The sequence below is a fragment of the Rhea americana genome, unplaced genomic scaffold, assembly GCF_003343005.1.
Source record: "Rhea americana isolate MKP2758 unplaced genomic scaffold, rheAme1 scaffold_252, whole genome shotgun sequence".
NCBI lineage: Eukaryota > Metazoa > Chordata > Aves > Rheiformes > Rheidae > Rhea > Rhea americana.
This window is the reverse complement of record NW_028186371.1, coordinates 1-20,985: the sequence shown is the minus strand read 5'-3', so window position 1 is coordinate 20,985 and position 20,985 is coordinate 1. Positions and strand designations below refer to the sequence as shown.

General features: G+C 44.3%; 1 protein-coding gene across 1 annotated transcript in view; it reads right to left on the bottom strand.

Annotated features, from left to right (window-relative positions):
• Positions 1–13,655, bottom strand: part of LOC146594675 (uncharacterized) — a 41,884-nt gene extending 28,229 nt beyond the window's left edge. The window contains exons 1-7 of the mRNA XM_085307083.1: positions 13,438–13,655; positions 7,969–8,083; positions 7,552–7,725; positions 7,357–7,463; positions 6,702–6,839; positions 6,019–6,167; positions 2,267–2,317 (exon numbers count right to left, since the gene is read on the bottom strand). Of these exons, the coding sequence (XP_085163209.1) occupies positions 2,267–2,317; positions 6,019–6,167; positions 6,702–6,839; positions 7,357–7,463; positions 7,552–7,725; positions 7,969–8,083; positions 13,438–13,637 (934 nt within the window). The 5' untranslated portion in view covers positions 13,638–13,655. The remainder of the gene's footprint in view (positions 1–2,266; positions 2,318–6,018; positions 6,168–6,701; positions 6,840–7,356; positions 7,464–7,551; positions 7,726–7,968; positions 8,084–13,437) is intronic.
• Between the last annotated feature and the right edge of the window lie 7,330 nt (positions 13,656–20,985).

Sequence of the window (20,985 nt, the reverse complement as noted above, 5' to 3'; positions counted from 1 at the left end):
GACAAGCTCCCTCAGCCTCTCCTCAGAGGACAAGCACTCCTGCCCCCAGCTAGCTTTGGGGCTCTCTGTTGAGCTCGCTTGCTGTTGAAAGATCAATCTTGCTCTATCATTTGGGGCCTAAAATTGGACTCTGTCCTCTAGACACAGTCCAACGTGTGCCAAGTAGGAGCAGGACAAACACTTCCCTCAGTCTACTGCCTGAACTCCTCTTCATATAGCCCAGGATGCTGCTGACCCTCTTAGCTGCCTGGGAACCCTAATGTTGCCTTATGCTCAGCTTGCTCTCTGCCCAGACTCTCAGATCTTTCCCAGCAGAGCTGCTCCCCCTAGCCAGGCAGTCCCCAGCATATATCATGGCAAGGAGATCCTCCTCCCCTTTTGTCCTTGCTGCATTTTATAAGGTGTCTGTCAGCCTCCATCTTGTGGAGGTCCCTCTGAATGGCAGCACTGCCCTAATTTCCCTTAATTTGGTTTCATCTGCAAACTTGATGAAAGTGCACTTCACCACTTCTTCCAGGTCACAGATGTGCTACTGATATCTGATACTCTAGGAATACAGTCTGAGAAGTACTAGAACCTCTCAATTTGACAATTAAGATGAAATAAAAGGGTTCTTTGATTCCCAGGACTGAAGGGTGAGAAAAAATGAAAAACAAATATAACCTATATACAGAAGCTATTTCAGTGTTCCTGAAATTCTTGATGTGTAAATGCTAACTAAAAAAAAATAATAATAATTTAAAAAAATGAAATTGCTGCAAACAGGAGACAGGAGACTTTCAAAGCCACAAAATCTTGGATAAAAACATTTAAGAAAAAAAATAAACTCAAAGATATATCATCATCTTTAGACACACATTTCCTTTGCYACCAGCAACACCTAAATGAGCATGGAAGATATGTCTTTCATAAAGACAGGACTCCTGTGAGAACTTTGATGATTACGTCTCCTGATCTGAACAGTACTTTCAGACAATGAAATACAGTGTACATGTTCTACGGAATCTCATATAGACTAAACCTAAAGGCCAGAACTTTTTATGGGAGGACAAGCTAAAAAATAAAAATAAGAAAATGTGCCTACATTTTAAATGTTTCTTAATTATAAAAACATTGCATTACACTGGAGAGAATCCAGTGTAGGGCTATGAAGATGATCAGAGGGCTGGAGCAYCWGCCCTATGAGGAACGGCTGCGAGAGCTGGGCCTGTTTAGCCTGGGGAGGAGAAGACTGAGGGGGGATCATATCAATGTGTACARGTACCTGAAGGGAGGGTGTCAAGGGGATGGGGACAAACTCTTTTCAGTTGTCCCATGTGACAGAACAAGAGGCAATGGGCAAAAACTGAGCCACAGGAAGTTCGCCTGACCGTGAGGGGGAATTTCTTCACTGTGAGAGTGACGGAGCACTGGCACAGGTTGCCCTGAGAGGTTGTGGAGTCTCCTTCTCTGGAGATCTTCAAGGCCTGCCTGGATGCAATCCTGTCTAACATGCTCTAGGTGACCCTGCTTGAGCAGGGAGGTTGGACTAGATGATCTCCAGAGGTCCCTTCCAACCTTACCGATTTTGTGATTCTGTGATTATTCTGTTACTATATAGAAATGCTGTGTGTAAAACTAAATACTCAGTGTCAGCAGTCTAATTTACCTGCTAACCTCCTAGACAGAGTAGACATCTTTCTCTTAGAAATGGGTGGTTAGAATAAAGCAGTTATAAACTCTTAACAGGGGATTTCAGCTATATCTTCAATTAGCACTCTTAGAGTTAATTGAAAGAGCTCAGTAAGTTATCTGAACTTTTGCTTTTAGTTATATAAAATTATAGGTGACCAAAGTCAGATCACATTTCCATTTTAGAAGACAGGAAAAGAAGTTCATGACATAGACCCTAGTCAGACCATAGCCCTGACACCTCAAGAGAGAAGATGGAATCTAGAAGAGTCATCTCTGGGGATTGCTTGCTTCCACTTAAATTTGAGTCCATTTTTATTCTGGAGCAACAGCACATCAGCAGATTTTTAAAAAGGTACTTTTACTAGTGACATAACACAAAATAAAAACTGAGTTACTGAATTCAGTAATACAAGACAGGAGCATGCAAAACATGCAAATGAATACCACCACCACCACTCCAAACCCTTAAATATAATTTATAAATCCCAAAACATCAAAATAGGAACCTCATAGATACTAGGCAACATAGACGTATTAATAGCTGTATACTGTATTCTATGTTTTGTATTTGAAAGGCTATTGTACAGAATACCTTTCCCTGATTCTCTTGTTCTTGATGTCTGGTTGGGAGACTGTTGCATTCCTAAATCCGTTTAGGAAAAGGCATGGAAAGGACAGACGAAACAATGGTATCAGAATAAATTTGAAATCAGAGATTTGGAAAAATATAAAAAGCAYAGACAAAGCTATAGCAGTGGGAGACTGTATCATGACTATTAGTCTACAGTTAGAAAGGTGCTGGATACAAAAAGAATCATAACATAGAGAATTCTGCTTTCAAGGGACAACATCAAACAGCTTAATTTTTAATTTACTTGTTCAGTCTAAATTACCTATATTCCAATATTTTGAAATACTGAAACAGATTATCAGAYATTTACCACCAGTTCTAATCTCTACTTCCTACTTCTCTCAGTTTGACTCTTCCTCATCCATCCATCAAAACAGATGCAATTCCTTTGTATTTAGAGTTCTTTATGGATACAGCACACTTAAAATCCCTTCCTCAGAGCATCCCAGAAGTGTTTTAGGTTCAAAAAGTAAACCCTTAAGATACGCTGTCCAGAAATTTTGCAGGAAATCTTGACTCTCAATACTCACGTCACCACGTAACTTCTACCTGTTATGCTACTTATATTTACCGATTTCAAGTGATAGTTGTAGTATGTTTCTTATCCTTAGCATGTTTCACAGCCTTAAATGAACACAGCTTGAAATGCTGTCTCGGTGTATGATGGAAATGTAGGCCCTACCTATCTCAGTTTGCGACAGGGGAGTTCTGCTTGTACTTTATCACGTTGAACTGTTCAAAGAACTAGGTCKCCAGCCGGAACTCAGGCACAGTGACCACACAGATAGAACGAACGCCCCATTCACATAAGGCTATGGTGCAGGTCACATCTGGACCAGAAAGGAAGGAGCATTGTGTGTTTGTGTGTGTCTCTGTGTCTGTTGTAGAACAAACATCTTAATAGACTAGAATAGAAATAGTCCGGAACAGAAACCACTATCCACTTGCCACAGCCAACCCACGCAGTTAATAAATTTTATATTTTATGGTATGGGGTGGTTCTGTTATTGCAGCTACCCAACTACTCCTCCATGACAGGGCCTTAAGTTTTGTCTCAGTTAAAACAGAAGGCAATTCTGCCTGCACTGATTTTACCACAAATTCATGGAATCGATTCGGCGGAAGGACTTCCGCTATCAACAACACAGACTTAAGAAATAGTTAAGAAAGGACTACAGACGTTTTCTCATCTCTTCTCCTCCATTCCTCAGTTTCTTAAAAGGGAAAACAGGACAACTTTTCCTGATCCCAGGGGATGTAAATCAGCCTGGAGCACTCATCTGTATTCCAACAGCTCTGTGCTGCAAAAACAACTTTTCTAGGGATTCAGGGAAACACTGATGGAACAGTACACCTAACAAGTACTGCAGTAGTTTTGAAAGTTTCCACTTCAGACATATTAGAAATCTGGATCATTTCTTTTGGAAGCATTGCAAAGTTGTTATTTTCATTGAAGAAATTCTGACTTCAAAGCCAAAAAGTCTGAAATCAGACACACAGGGGCTGGCAGCCATTCAAGTGATGTTTTTGCAAATCTGCCTCTGATTAATAAAAAGGTTTATGTTTTGACAGAACACAAACATTCAAACAAGGATTTAATTTTTTAAAACTGATTTGTTCAACATTGTTCAAAATCTTCTAACAAGCAAGTGCAAAAGAAGCAAAAGGAGTAAGATACTGAAAATCCCAGAAAAATAACACTGAAGAGCAAAAGAAAAGAATCCAAGGTCAGTGTTTCTCTCAAGATCATCCCAGCTTTTACTCTAATGAAGACTTCAAATCCTGCTAATGCTGTATATCAAAGGGAATTTCATGATGTAGGAGCTATGCTTTGTGGGTGCAAAATAAGAGACTGTAGAATTAATTCCATCAATCTTCCCAATAAACCACCAATCTTTCTCTCTCTCAACACAGTAGTGCCATCTTTTAAGAGATTCAGTATAAAGAGAAAAGGATCCAGACGCTAGACAGAAAATAAAAACAAATCCTACTAGAAACAGACCGAGAGCAGAATGTATTCTTTCTCCAAGTCCTTAATCCACATATCATTCTCTTCATACTCATTACGTTTCTTCAAATGAACATAACAAATGAAGATTTTCCATAATATTGGTGAACCTCTAATAGAGTTCTTATAGTTTCCCAGAAACAGGGCAAATGTTCCAGTCCAAGACACATATTTCTCTGAGGGTATCAGTTCTGGACTTGCACAATAATACTATTCTTCGAGATAGATTTTAGGATAAGCAATGCTTGTCAAATCAGTTGGTTAGAGTGTGGTGCTAATAATGCCAATGTCAAGGTTCAATCCCCATATGGGCCACTTGTTTGAGGGTTGCACTAGATGATCTCCAGAGGTCCCTTCCAACCTTACCAATTCTATGATACTCTATGAAATAACACTAAAATGCAATACCACAGTGATTATATCAACCTGCACAGAATKAGTGGATTTCTGGCAGAATCAATATTTTGCTAACCTGTACCATGCCCTGTACAAAATCTTCTAGCAGGAAACTTCAAAAATCTATAATTGGATCAAAGCTATCAAAGCTCCTGCTCCTAAGTCAAAGTTCAGCTCTGAATCAAATTTTAGTACCTGGGAAAAGTCAAGGAGGGGGAGAAATATCTAGTGTTTTCTTTTGCTCATGGTTCTTGTTACATTTTTTTAAAAGAGTAATAAATTGTGTTTAAAATCTGATATCCACATGCTACATAATGACAATACAACATCCTTAACAATACAAACAGAATAAAACTTCCTACTGTAGGACTTAAAAGATAAAGGAAAAAAAAAATTTTATATATTCTAAAATAGTAATTTGTAATGTAATTTCAGGGCTACTGGAGCTGATAAGCACAGACATATTTTTTTCTTCTTACAAACTCACTGAAGGAGTTCATTCTTTAATCACAAGGCAGTTTAATTGTTTTTCTAGATCAAAACATCATATGGATTTTTAAAGTTTACTTTCTGAAATTAATCAAAAAGGATGAAAAGCATTACTTTTATTGTTAAACCAATCACATTCAAAGAGATCCTGTATACACAACTCTATTGCTGTTATTTTTTAAGTTACTTTTCAAAGACAATTCTTCCAAAACACGTAACCAAAGCACCCAAATTCTCAAAAAAAAGTGATTGTAATTGAGACGAGAAATAAGGTGACTCACTAAATTCTGCTTACTAGAGTTGACATTATTAAAAGAAAGACACACACAAATTCAAGTCAAAAAAAAAAAAAAAAAAAAAAGAAAAAAAAAGCTACACCGCCATAAAAACTTACCTGTTCACTCCCTACAGCAGAAAGATGAAAGCTAACTGCCAAGGACAAACACAAAGCTTTTCACAATCCAAACAGGAATAGGTAGAAGTACACAAATGAAAACAAAAATACTCTAGCCTCTGGTTCCTTCCCTGTCCCACTCCTTCCTCTCCCTTTGTGGGGAAGTAGAGAAGAAAAACCTATAGAGATGCACAGAAGGCAACAACCCTCCAAATGGATGGCTAACACACTAATTAGAAGTGGCCTCACAGACTCACTAGACATGCATCCAGTCAGCAACACAAAAGTGCATTTACAAAACTTTGAGTGCTGCTCCCTCTGAGGCCTCTGCTAAAGTCAGTAGTGGACATGATAAGCTTCAACAATACAAGCCACCAAAAGGAAAGGGATTCTCATCCTCAGCTCCTCCACAGTTAAGCTTCCTACCTCCTCTGTCCAGAGCAGGCGCACCCAATGTAAAGCCAGCAGCTCCTGCCTTGCGAGGAGTGCTAAGCAGCAGCATGCCTTTTGTACCGCTTGCAGAAGCTYCTCCCACATTTTCGACATCTGCACAGTCTGCTAGGTGTTGACTAACGCTATATACAGAAAGAAAAGAAATACTGTCACAGAAACCATCATCCTTGCATATATCACTTACTAGAATACTAAATAGTCATTTATTCCCAATCTCTACCTATTCAGAGCCATTCATATTGTGCCAGAACCCTGTGGAATAAGGAACAAATATGTTTTCCCCAGAGTAATCTTCAAACATGCTTTACTCCTAAAGGTGCTTATACTCCAGGCTATGCCCAGGCATCATTCTTTTCTACTTCCCCTTGACAGCCTAAGAGAAAGAGGAAGCAGGGGAAGAAATGAGCTCTAGATTTTGTGTCAAGAGCTGGTCTGGAGAGAGTTTTGCATACATTCACTTGCCAAAGACACACTTTTCAGAATTTGTTGTAGTCAGATATGAGCTTAGTGACATAAATCTGAAATCTAACAGAGGATTCAGGTAGAAATTTTTCTCAACTTCCAAATTCACACTTGACACAGGAATGATATGTGTCAGAAGATTCCATTTAGCCCAGGACAAATTAGCAACTCTGACAATACAGTTAAAAATTTACCTAGAATATCCATGAATAACAGCATAATCCTCAGCTGTCCATCCATTAATATCTTTATGGGAAACATCCGCACCATACTGAAGAAGAACTTTTATTAAATTCAACTCCCCACCAGAAGCAGCTATCATAAGTGAGGTCCTAAAACATGCAGAAGATGACAGGAAATGCATCATTTGATACAAATACTTCACTGACATTATTTTCTTCTCTATTTGCTCTCAAAACAATTATTTTCCTCTTTTCTTTCACTCACTTTAAAATAAAGTTCACCAAGTATTAAGAACATGAACAATAAAATGGAAGAGGGAGCCAAAAGAATTAATTATTCAGTTTTCAGGTGAAGTTACTTACATCAAAACTATGCCTGGGTTCTAAAAACCCACTCCTGCCTAACAGCACCRCTGCAAACTAGCCGCAGGTTCCCTGCCTTGCGGCCACCAGGCACAAGGCTTGCTGGCGCTCCTGAAGGCGGAAGCCATCCCGTCAGGCACCACGGCGGCCACGTGCAGACCACTTGTCAAAAGGCACCCACCCACAAAGAACCGCTTCTGCGTGGCTACTCCGGCCTTGCAGAGAGGCTCAYGCCCACGCCTCTCTTCAGGCAACCTTGCAGAATACTCAGGGGACCCAGGCCCTCTTTGGACAAGCCCTTCACCTTTCAGACTGATCTCGAGCGTGCACGTCAGCTCCTTTTCGGAGCAGGAACTCCACCATCTCCTCGTGGTGTTCGGTCACAGCAAGAGCAAGGGGTGTGCATCCCTCCTGAAAGAGCAGATAAATAACTCTGATTAAAAAAAAAAAAAAAAGACAACCTTTTAATAAAACATCCTGAATAACTCTCAAAATGTACCTCATTTCTCCCATCAATGTGGGCGTTGTGCTCCAGTAACTGCCCTGCCAGAGAGGTGCTAGGAGCAATGGCAGCGAGGTGAAGGGCAGTGTTGCCGTTAGCATCCGCAAGGTTAGGGTTGGCACCAYGCGCTAGCAGAATGGCAACACATTGCTCTTGCTGGCACTGCACGGCCTGCAAACAACACAGGAAAAAGGGAAATGTTTTTTCAAAAATAAATTTCCTGTCTATTGGAATTCCCATATTTTGCCAACGTTAGAAATACAATAACACATTAAAAGATTAGGTAACATATGCCTATTTGATGGCTGATCACAACACAATCACTACACGTATCTAAGTAGAGAATCGTGCAAGAGGTATCATTCAGTCAATGATTCAAAAGCATTGTGTACAACAGGATCACTTATCTCRTACCTTCATCAATGGTGATCTGTCATCACTGTCACAAAGATTTAGCTTGCACTTGTTTTCTACTAAATATGAAACAACCTCTGTATGTCCATTAGCGCAAGCAAGATGCAGAGGTGTCCTAAAACATAAATATATTAGATTAACATGACAGACAACTGAAGAGATTGTTTCTGTCTAGGTTATATGGAAGGCCACAAGTTTTGCTTTGAAAATACAAACCTAAAGATGGTTTCTTATTACATTACTAACAATTGCAGTTTCATACTTGAAGCCTGAGACTGGCTTGCAAAACCCTTAACAGCATACCTGTATTAAGGATACACATCCTCAACTGTGGAAGTGAATCTGTACAGATTCTTGTGCCCAGGCAATTTGCTACCTCCAACAGCACTGCGCACCCAGCCCAGGAGGGAAGACCAAGGCTYGGGCACCTCGAGCCTCCGCCAAGGCAATCTCTAGCTCTCGCCAGGATCGCTCACGGCGCGGCGCCTGCCAGAGGCGAAGGCGACGCCTTCGGGGCACCAGCACGTCAGCCGCGCGCGGCGCGTTTCGGCAGTTCGCGCCTTCGGCCCTCTGCCCCAGCTCACCGCTGCAGCAAGCGCGRGCGCACRCTCGCTCCCAAGGGCCTCRCTGACGCCCAGCAAAGCGCCTAGCGGAGAACTTCCCCCTTAAAGCTCTCATGCCAACAGCAGCAGAGCAGCATTCTCGCTTGCTCACAGCTGTCACTGCCCTTCTCAGATACCAAGTCCACCAGAGGAGAAGCCCTCTCCAAGGCAGCAGAGTTGCCTGTCCACTATTCCTCACCAGCTGAAGGAAATGGCATTAATTTTTTTCAAGTCAAAGTCTTGTCTGGAAGAAAGGTGGCCTTTCAACCTGCAAAACATCTTAGTTCTGGTGCAATTATCCAGCCCACTTGCACTGAAAGAAACATTCAACCAGCAAGTCCTGCCACCCTGCACATGCTTCACTCTTTACCACAGACTGAAAGCAGCACAAACTGCGCTCTGTGCACAAGGCACAACACCCACTGCTTTGTGCTACCCCTGTCCAAGCAGAGCAGAAGATACACTAGACAATAGGCAGGCTCTTCCACCCTTGAGGGTCAGGCAATAATAAGCCCATAGTTCTTCAGGGACTRGGAGCACCATTTTGGAACTGCTCTGCTGCAGTTCAGTACCTTCTCCGAGTTGAGGAAGTCTATTAATCTTGCAATTATTTCTGTGCTGTGCCTAGAGGCATGGCTACAAGGGCTCACTGATTAGGTGGGAATGGAAAGGAGCAGCTGCACAAAAAGAAGTGATATGTAATGCAAAAATTCAGACATTTGTAATGCGAATCCGTTCAGTTACAGGGCAGCAGATGAGCCTCTTCCAAGAAAAGGCTTCTTACAAGGGACAAGATAGGGACAAGAAAAACACACAAAACTAGAAAGGACCTGTGATAACTTGCTAGGGACAGGGAAACAAAAATGGCAGCAAGGACAGGGTCACTCAAGAGTGATTACAACCACTTATCTAGAAATCTGCTTGTGAATATGGAGCATCCCTCACTTCCGAATAAATAACTGGCTGAGATTATCTGAAAGCTAACCAGCACAGCATGCTAGCAGTTCACTGCAAACAGTTCACATGGATAAATGATAACTGATGTGGCTGATGCAATCAGCCAGCCAATACAACTATGAAGGAATACATGATCTTCTAAAAACTACTTCTGTCAAGCAACAGGAAAAGAAGCCTCTGTCATCTTTGTAAGCAAAAAGCTCTCCAGAAAACCAATGTCATTTCTGTCCTCCTCAACCAAGCTGCTCAGTCTGCCAAAAGGAAAAGAGACCTCTCTGGAGCAAGGGCCTGCTAGAGCTTCAGAAAATATTCACTACAAGAAACAAGCTGGCAGAGAGCATCAGAGCCTTCAGTTCCCTGTCCGAGGAAAGTCAGACCTCCAGCAACACCAAATCTCTTCTGTCACCCACTCCTGGTGACCCTATCTGCACACCACTACTGCAATCCAATGCTGACACCCACATGACAGATGAGAAGGGTTTATTATGTTTAAGCAGCTGCACAATAATCCTGCAATAAGACTATGGGGAAGTGACAGGTGACAGTCACCTCAAAAAGTACTTGAGAAGACTCAGCAATTATAAGCTATGTAACTAAAAGCACTAGAAGTCACTCTCTCACCTGATAACACAAACCTCTGTCAGTGATAAACTGGCTCCAGGCTGTCAAGAGCAAATTATCTAGTACACCTCCTAGAAGCATCCTGCTCCTACCTAATACTCTCTCAAGTGGGTTGCTTGGGAGCCCCTGGTAGCTACAAAACCCACTTTGAGGAAAGAACTTATAGATTTGACCTGGTATAGGATTCTGCTTCTGGAAGTCCTGAGCAGCAGAATGATCTGACCTTCTGGAGAGCAGCTCTGCAGAGAAGCACCTGGGAGTGCTGGTGGATGACAAGTTGACCATGAGCCAGCAAAGTGCCCTTGTGGCCAAGAAAGCCAATGGTATCCAGGGGTGCATTAGGAAGAGTGTTGCCAGCAGGTCAAAGGAGGTGATCCTGCCCCTCTACTCAGCCCTGGGGAGGCCTCATCTCAAGTACTGCGTCCAGTTCTGGGCTCCCCAGGACAAGAGAGACATGGAGCTACTGGAGAAAGTCCAGTGTAGGACTACAAAGATGATGAGAGGGCCGGAGCATCTGCCCGATGAGGAACAGCTGCGAGAGCTGGGCCTCTTCAGCCTGGGGAAGAGAAGCCTGAGGGGGGATCTTATCAATGTGTACAGGTACCTGAAGGGAGGGTGTCAAGGGGATGGGGACAAACTCTTTTCAGTTGTYCCATGTGACAGGACAAGAGGCAATGGTCAGAAATTGAAGCACAGGAAGTTCTGCCTGACCGTGAGGGGGAATTTCTTCACTGTGAGAGTGACAGAGCACTGGCACAGGTTGCCCCGAGAGGTTGTGGAGTCTCCTTCTCTGGAGATCTTCAAGGCCCGCCTGGATACAAYCCTGTCTAACATGCTCTAGGTGACCCTGCTTGAGCAGGGAGGTTGGACTAGATGATCTCCAGAGGTCCCTTCCAACCTTACTGATTCTATGATTCTATGTTTTTTTACATGAAGAATGCATGTATTTCAGACATTATTACTCATGATTCCTATTCTTCACATCAATTTCCAGTGCTGTGAACCTTTCCAGTCCCTGGAGAACAGGATGCAATTCTGAAATACTTGATTGCATTAGGTAGTCACTCAGAATGCATATCTCATGAACAAGTGCTAAGCACTGGCATTTTTATGCTAAAAGCATCACACTGCTCCATTCTACTTATATTGTCTGTTCTCTTGGCCCTCATACTGTGTTACTTTATTTGCCCAGTTAGAAAACTGACAATAGTATGATACACAAGAGGAAATGTTTCCAGAAGAAGGAAAGCTTTCTACAAAAGATCAACTGAAAATGCAAAAACTAACCAAGTATAAACTTCAGATCAGAATCTGCTAAGACCTGATGACTGAGTCAGCCACAGTGAAAGAAAAGGTAGCTAAAATGAAAACAAAAACAAACAAGAAAAAAAAACAAGAGAAAAAAAGAATTCTGTGAATGTCATTTGGCACATGACAGGATGAATGGCACAGTCAGGTAAAGCAGTCAAAAGCCATACACTCAATCCGCCTTACACAACACCACTCATCTCAAGGTACAGAAATAAATACCAACTGGCAACACTCAGTTACAAACCCACTGCAATGCTCTTCCTTGCATCTGGTACAAATCTAAGTCTTTCAGGGCCAGAGGTTAACTAGCTGACAAAAGTCTAGTCTTCAGGACAGACAATCTAGCGGCCAGCCAAACTCCTGAATCAAGTACAAATCCTGGGTACTAAAACTTACTCTCATGTGCCCTCTCTGACCTCTTACCTTTGTTCTTTCAGACACTTAACATARAACCAGGTTCAGCGCTAGCCTCCAGGAAGCACTTTCTCACCCAGTGAGTCAATACAAACATCCTTTTTGTCGCATCACCAGCAGAAAATACTTTAATTCCTGTGCATATCTCCACTATAACTCAGCAATGTCAGATCCATTAGTGGGTGTCTTGATGCGCACTCAGACTGGAAGGGGTTTTGTTCAGCTTCCACTAGACCAGACAGTCCCAATTCCACACAATACAAACTACAAAGGAAAAGGCATTTTTCAGGAAAGGGGCACTGGGCAGCTGCGGTAGTGCTGGCCCTGCAGTGTTGACTGCCTGAATGGAAGAGAGACTGCCAGCCACACATGGACTTTTAAACAAGGACATCGTGTCACACACCTGTGATCCCTAAGAAGTCCCAGCCACACACCTCTACATGACAGCCAACCTGGGAACAAGACACCAAGCAGWGGGCAGACACAGCTGGCGCACACAAGAGCAGAAAGGCAAAACCTTTTTCTCAAGCTCTTCGGCACAAAACTGATCCCACACATAAACAGCGTTTTTAGAATCAAGACAACAAGGTTTACTTCATAAGACTTTACAGATTCAAGAGCTAACTTGACAGATGAGTAGTGATGGGGCTGATTTGTCTTCTTATGCCAAATGACTCCAATAAGAACAGCATCTTTTCAGAATATCATGAACATTTTGACTCTCTGATTCCAGAGAAAACATAAATAGTTTCCACTAACACAAAAGATCCAAAAGCTTCAATGTGGGGTTGATTACATTATGCTTAGATGGATCAGTTGGATCTATATTGCAATGCAAGTCTTCTATTTGAGATATAATTACCAAATATTTTCTCTGCTTGTTTCAAAAATCAACATCATAGCACCTGTCAGAAACAACAGAGTCTCCTGTGAGTTACTGCCCAAACCTTCAAACACAAGGTAATAATCAGCTGTACCAAAACCTCAATGCAAAAAACTGAGTAACTGCCACCACAAACCAGGCTGTTGGTTTTGTCATCGCATCACAAAAACATCAGGTAACTTTGCATGAAGCACAAATATGCAACACATTTATTCTGTGCTATAACTCTTTCCCAGCTGCACTGCTTACCTCTCCTTAAGCTCTTCTCTGCTGAAGCCCTGCAGCTATTTCAGCTCAGCTRGCAAAACAGCACCCCGAGCCCTCAGAGATGCACAGAGCCACATCATGGCCCTTTGACTTCCAAGCGTGACTGGAGAAGACTGGCTGCTAAGACGACCAGGGGCAAAGGACTGGGACAACACTCATACTCAAGGCGGAATTGGAGGGCTTCTGCTAGCACAAGCCCACCAGCTGCCAAACGATTTCCAGGCCCCGTCGAGCGCAGGGCTCTGGCGGAGCCGGCGGAGCCACCTTCTCGCTGCTCACGCGAAAGCGGCCGCTTGTCGCCAGCGGGCGAAAGCCGCGGGGGCTGCCGCGGGCCCGGGGTCTGCCGCAGGCGCCTCTCGCCCGCCGAGCTCCGCCTCCCCCCAGCGCGCGGCGCAACCGCCGCCGCCCCCTCACCGCTTCGCCTTGTCCCGACCGTCGATGCTGTGTTTCTTCAGCGCCTGCCGCACTTGGGCCAGGTCGCCGCTGGCGGCCGCGCGGTGCAGCTTGCCCAGCTCCTCCTCGCGGAGCTCGTAGGCAGCGCGGACGCAGGCCAGCGAAGCGCCGCCGGACGGCGGCCCCCGCGCCTTGCTGAAGAGCCCCAAGAGCCTCTCCATGCTGCGGCGGGGACGCGCAGGCGGACGCGCCCGCGGACACGGACGCGGACACGGAGGCGGCCCCGCCTCGGGCGGGGCAGAGGAGCCGAGCGCCGAGCAGCGGCCGCGGCCCGGCACAGCTGCTGCGGGGCTGAGCCCCGGCGGGCTGCGCGGCCGCGGGCGGCGGGCTCGGAGCCCCCGGGGCGGGGGCAGAGGCGCGGGCCGAGGGCAGGGACGCAGCGAGGCTCCCAGCGAGGCACGCGCCGTCGCTCCGGCAGCGGCGGCCGCAGCACTCAGGGCCGCCGCCTCCCACCGGTGCCTGAGCTCTGCGCATGCGCAACAGCCCGCGACGCCGTGGGGGAGGGGGGCGGGGGGGGCGGAGCTGTACGAGCGCTCAGGCATAAGCGCCCGCTCCCCCCGCTGCTGCCTCTGACCGGCCGCCCGGAGACGGGGCGGGGTGGGGCCGGACCGGACCGGACGTGTCCGCCTCTGCCTCTGGCTACTCCGCGCTTGCGCGGCTGCGCGCGGGCCGGGGCCGGGCCGGGGCGCAGGCGCCGGCTCGTCACGGTGGGTCGCCGGGTGGGGCGCGGCTGGCGCGGGAGGGTGCGTTGCGGCGCTCCTGCGGCGGGCGGGGGTGGTCGCGAGGCCGGGCGAGCCTGGAGGTGCCTGGGCACCGGGGGGCTCTTTGCCCCGGCCCTGCGGTGCCCTGGGCCCGACGCCCCCGGCCTCGCTGTCCTCTGCGCTGCTCGCGGCCGGCTTCCGCGCCGCCGTGCCCAGTGTGAGCCGGGGGAGCGGGGCTTACACATCCTCGTTCCCGCGTGTTTTCCCTTCTTGTCTCTTTAGATAGCGCAGTTAGGTCTAGATGCTTTCCTGATGCTTGCCATCTCAGCGTTGGCCAGAAATCATAGCCTGGCATTGCTTAAATGTCCGACAGCATGTCTTCAAGGCCAGTTCTTGGTCTGCCTGGGTGTGTTACTTCGTGTGTGTGTCAAAACACGGGGGAAGTCGCTCGTTTCTCCTCAGAAGTTCAGCTGTGAGGTGGGGTCAGGCRGAGCCGACACCTTTGTTATTTCTCTAGCAAATGCCACGTGCACCGCTGTGTAAATGGCGAAGTTGTGATTTCCAGGCTTATCCYGTCAGCAGATAATTTGGGAGTCCGGGCGATTATGTACTCCACAAAATACTCTGGTGTAACTGTTCTAAAGGTAATGGAGATGTTAACGTAAATAGCAACAGCAGTTCTAAGCTTAACCCCAGGTAGGTTTTGTGCGCAGAGGACACCATGTAGATTGGCATAGCAGTCTTTTTGAAGCAAATTAAGCAACCTGAAAAAGTGCAAGTAGTGCAGAATTAAGAAAATCTCCTCAAAGAGTTATGGGCAAAATAATTATTAGATATTAAGCTCGTGTCCCTGTTTATTTAGCAGTACTGTTGATCTGAGTACTGTTTGCAGGCAATTGGTTTGGCTAAATAGATGCCTAAGGAATAAACAGTGAGAGTCATAAGAAAAATAGTGGAGGAAGACTTTCCAGACATCATTTTGTGCATGCCCTCCCCTGACTGTATCAGAATATTAATTCCCCATGAATTTGGCTAATTTGACACCTGCCATAAAAAATACACATACATCCCTACAGTGTAGATAATTTGAGATCATTCTCAATATTGTGGTGCTACTGGTAGATAGTTTAGAGTTGTGAAGCCTTGCTATCTGGCACTGTAGTAACTGTAAGAAATGTTATAATACAGTGTTCCCAAGGCATCTGGCTAATGGAACACCTTATTAAGATTATGATAGGAAAAACTGCATATAGACTTTACCAATGTTTAGAAGCTGCTTGTTGCATCTGAATTTTTATGTGGAAAAAATGAGATGGTAAACAAAAGCTAATTATAGCAGAGATGTTTCCCTGTAATAGAAACATGATTAGCAATAAAAGTATTTACTGCCAAAGAGCAGGATCACAGTGCCAGCTTAAAGAAATGGGAAGAATTTTAAAGGGCTTAATCCCCTCTTTATCACTGATAACAATACAGCTATTAAAGCCTTTGTGTTCCTTTCCAGAATTAGTTTTCACAGCTTTATTAAGTCTATTTAATGCAGTGTTGTTCTCCTGAACCAAAGTGACTGATCTACAGTTATTTTAATTAGTTAGTTCTCTGTGAATTACCACTCTGCTGCTGTTTCAGACCAGATTTCTAGAAGAAGAGCTAAAATAAGAAAAGTATCAGAAGGTAGAGCTAAATTTAAAATAGCCAAACCCACAAGATGGAAAAAGCCTTGTGCTTAAACCACAACCAACTAAATCCAGTTTGCAAAATCTGAATTTTGAGAGCATTGCTTTAACCAGTCCAGCTGATTAAGGGAGAAATGGAGAGCAGAATGCCTTTTTTTTTTTCTTTTCTTTTTTTTCCTCTTGTAGGGAAAGTAAAGCGTTATATTGTGGCAAGTGTATTCAGAGAGTCAGACCTGTGTAATGTACAATTACAGAAAATCAGGTCTTCCAAAACAGCTTTTTATTCTCAGTTCTGGACTCAGTTTTTCTGAGATCCACTGTTGGATATACTTGTTTTCTTCCAGACACCTTAGAAGAACAGCAAGTTTTTAATTTATGACCTGGCAACTCAGATGAAACATTATGCATCCATGTGTTCTTTTCAGGAAGAAATAGTTCCTTTCAAATCCCCTTTTTTTCTCTCTCTCTCTGTGCATGCTCACTCTTTCACTCACTCCCTCTTTCTTTCTCTCATACTTGCTCAGCCCTCAAAGCTTCTGTTTCTTCAGGAGAGCCCTCAACTGAGGTGGGGACATGTGTTCCCTGGCAAGTGTCAAACACTTTAGAATGGRATTAATCAAAAATGGTGTGTTGATTATTAGCCTGTTGTTTTAGTTGGTAGGGAAATCGTCCAGATGGACTCTGTAATAATGTATCTTGGAGCATCTTGGAATAAGGGCATAGTCAGATTTGTTTTCTTACTTGCACATGGAAAGTAAGTACTACCATTTTACAAGTTAATTTGGGTATTTTTTCATTTCTCTGTTGGAATTTGCACTAATATGTTTGGAATGATTAATATTTTCATTTAGGTTATGGAAAAAATGAAAAGATTAGTTTCATCAGACTCTACTTGTCTTTAAAGCATGAAGTTCACAGATACAGACATATAGACAAGAAAGGAAGTGGTAATTCATTATTAACCAGAAAGGATACAAAATGATTTTCTAAAATCTGTTACAAAATGAATTATTATCAGCTGTTTTAATTTTGTCATTTTTTTGGTTTTGTTCATGATATTTGTTTAATCTCTTTGTGTGAGTGATGTTGCAGATTTCAAAATTTTTGCATTCATTTTTAGTTTATTTTCAATAGTTTCTCTTATTCCCTTTTTTAGATGTTCTTTTTTTAAAAAAAAAAAGAACTCTTATCTCCTGTAACTTTTCTATTGTGTAACTTTGTCCTTTCAATGTGTTCTACACACTAATCTGTAGGTTTCCCTCAGTACCATTGAATATCTACCATTTCTATTCCTGTCTAGATGAATCATTCCTATGCTGATATACACAGCACAAGAACCGTGTATGACAGGAAGCTCTTGAAATAGAGCTTAAGTGTGGCTTAACTGTTGCATAAGCCTTGATATTTAGGTATTTAACATAGTTAGCCTGCTAAAGGTGTGCCTTTCCTTTCATATGATTTGCTGTAGCTGCATAATCCAGCCACAATCTCCGCTCTTCATTTTGAGGTACAGAACAGTGGTCTACAATTCCCTTTTTCTAATGTGGATTTTTGTTCCCCATTAAATCAGTCTATGCGTTTTCTCTACTAAAAACGCATAATTTCAGTAAGCCTTGTTGGGCTGGTCAGTGTGTCATCCAGTCACTTGCTGGTATGTTATACCTGCTTTGCAATTGCTGCTTATAGGAGGTGTGGGGCAAGTGAGAAAAACTGCCTGGTCTGATTGCAGTCCTCTTGTGTTGCTTCCTCTGGGGCTTTGAGGAAATTGGATGRTTACATGTATCCTGCAGGCAGTAACTGTTTCCACTCTGTGCAATTGGAGCCTTGGAGCTGTGGTGCTTCTGTTAGCCCACCGCTCGACCCCTGTCGATTTAGGTGATACTAGTATCTGCTGAATAGAGTTGAAATAGCAGAGAGATCCTAAAAGAAAGCAGAACAAAACACAGAAATTCCCAGCCATGCTTGTTATATAGATTGCAATTAAATGTTTGAAGTGCATTTGTAGGGGGTAGGTGTTAGTTTGTAAACTGATGTGTGCATTTCATGAAGTTTAGATGTTACTACTCAGATTTGCTGCAGGAATAAAAGTTACCAGATGCTCCCCTGAGAGGCTACTGAAAGGCAGCAGAATACTTTGATAAGATATTTGAAGATTTTTTTTTTTCCTTCTGTTCTGCATATATGCTGAGTGTGTTACAAGAAAAAAAATAGCAAAGCATATAGCTGATAAAAGGAGACTGCAGTTGGCTGTTGATTACACTGCTGTTATTGGTCGATAAGATACTCAAGTATTGTTACTGATTAATTTAATTCTTCCTTCTGTTAAAGTTTTATCCTCCAAATCTTTTAACTGTTATGCTGTTTTTGTTCAATTGATGTAACAAGCCTTTAAATGCAACTATTCCTGTTCACCAGTAGTTTACAAAGCCATTTATTTAGCTGATACCACATGGTTAGCTGTTAAGTATTACCTGCCATAGTGACAGAGCTATAGACTTTGGTCTATACAATTGAACTCTAAGCATGTACCAGAAGTTCCTAAAGTAGGTGCGTCAGSAGCCTCCTTCTCATCAATGGAAGACAGTCATCTCCAGGGGATATTACAGATCTTAGGGGGGCTAAGTTAGCTTCTAGATACTTGCCTATTTTTAATGACTATAGAGAGGAAATGTGGCGCTCACAGATGTAACTTGTCAGGTGCCTAAACTTTGGTGAGATTAATCTTAACATAGAGTTTAAATAGTCCTAACAAGCATTAAGAAATACATATATATGTATATATATATGAGGATATAGTTTCAAAAACTGATTAATCTTGGATATAATAAGTGTCCACCATATAAGAATTTACTGATCAATTATTTTGAAATAATCTACAAATTAAAATGTACACAGCAGTTCCAAATTCAGAAAACTAATCTGGATTTTTTTTAACTTGTCAAACCTACCCAAAAATTGCTGGGACATTCCCTGCAATGCATTCTTTAACTATTAACTTAGATCTTAATTTTAAAAGTTCAGCTAGCATTATGAGTGTATTGTTAACATCATGGAACATTCCCATGCTTTTGAAGCCTAAGACTGAATAAAAGAATTCAACAGATGTTTTGAAATCTGTCAATCTCCTGATATTTTTTCTCTTCCCATCTGCCTGTGGCAAAATACCTTTAGGACATGCTTACATGAAATTTTATTTAGCACAGGAATATAGGATTGTAAGATTAGTCAGGTTGGAAGGTACCTCAGGAGCTCTCTAGGCCAAACTCTTCCTTAAAACAGGATTCAACCATGACATCAGACCAGATTGACCAGGGCTTTATTCGGTCTGGTTTTGAAAATCTCCAAGGACAGAGACTGTACAACCTCCCCAGGCAACCTAGCAGTATTTACAGATTAAGATCCCCTCCACCCAGAGCTGTCTCTTCTCCAGACTGAGCAGGCCCAGCTCTTGCAGCCTCTCCATGCARGRCAGATGCTCCAGCCCCCAAGTCATCTTTCTGGCCCTTCATTGTACATCCTGTTAGGTCCATGTATCTCTTGTCCTACAGAGCCTAGCCCTGGGCTGAGCAGTACAGCTGCTCACCAGTGCTGGGAAAGGCCAAGGCTCTTCTCCCTTGCCCTACTGGCACTATTATTTCTGGTGTAGCACAGGAGGCCGTTGGCTGCCTTGACTGCAAGGCTATATTGCTGCTCCTTACAGCTTTGCAGCCGGCAGCCCTGCAGCCTGCGCCAGTGCACAGGGTTGTTTGTCCCCAAGTGCAGCATGTGGCAGTTCCTGTTGTTGAACCTCACGAGATTCCTGCTTGCCTGCTTCTCCAGGGYGTTGAGGTCCTTCTGACTGGCAGCACAGCCCTGGGGGAGATCAACCGTTCCTCCCGAGGCTGTGATGCCTGCAGACTTGCTGAGGGTGCCTCTGTCCAATCGTCCACGTCATCTACAAAGATGTGAACCTCTGCTGGCCCTAGTATCGACCGCAGAGGCACACTGCTAGTGGTGGCCTCCTACTGGGCTTTGTGCTGCTGATAAAAACTCTTTGAGCCCAGCAGTCCAGCCCCTTTTGAAGCCCCATGGCCCTCCACCTACCTCGCCTGCACCTCATCAGTTTGTCTAGGTGGATGGCAGGGGAGACGGTGCTGAAAGCCTTGCTGAAGGCAAGGTAAACACCATCACTGCTTTCCTTGTCCACAGTTTCTGGCTATGTTGTAGAAGGCTCTCAGGTTGGTCAGGCCTGGTTTCCCCCTTTGCAAAGCCATGCTGCCTGCTGCCAGGCACCTTCTGGTCCTTCACATCTTTGGAAAGGGCTTCCAGGACACTCTGCTCCATCAGATTGCCAGGCCTCCAGGTRCAGCTGAGCCCCTGCCTTGCAGCTCCCTGCAGCCTCCCTGCTTGCCCCTCCTCAAGATACCACAGACAGTTGCTGTTGGCCAGGCCTCAGCAACCTCCCCCCACTGCCAGGAGCTTGCACAGATCATTGAGAGGGGTCTCCTACCGAAAGCACAGAGGCACTTGGAGGTTCAGCAGCTGACGAGACTTTTCTCTACCTGCTCCGTAGCCATTACCAGCTCCTGCTATGCCAGATGCCACTACTGAATTCCAGTCCTGCTTCTCAAGCAACCAAGAACTTGCACCTCTTGCTGACACCCAGCAGGAGAGAAGCAGGCTGGGTACCGTTTGAAAAGAGTTCACATCAGAGTCTGTCAAAAGAACAACACAAAGCAAAGGGAAAGTCTTTCTGCGCTTGCCTTTGCTTTGGAGAGAGAAGAGCAAGGGCCCAGCACTGAACAGAAGGTTGGCTTTGCCTGTCACACTGCAGGGCAGAGAAATTGCTTCCCCCGCACACTCGCAGACTGGGTGAGGTTGGAAGGGGCCTCWGCAGATCATCTAGTCCAACCTCCCTGCTCAGCCAAGGTCACCACCGCATGCGGGTGGGTTTTGAGTTATCTCCAGAGACGGAGACTCCGCAACCTCTCTGGGCAACCTGTTCCAGTGTGCTGAAAAATCAGACTCCCTGACTGGGAATTCAACCTGGACCRTGGTGCTGAGAGCACCAGATCCTAACCACTAGAGCACCAGGGAGCTTTGTTCTTTCCCCTTTGCACACTGCACATGGACCTAATACCCTTCCAGACCAG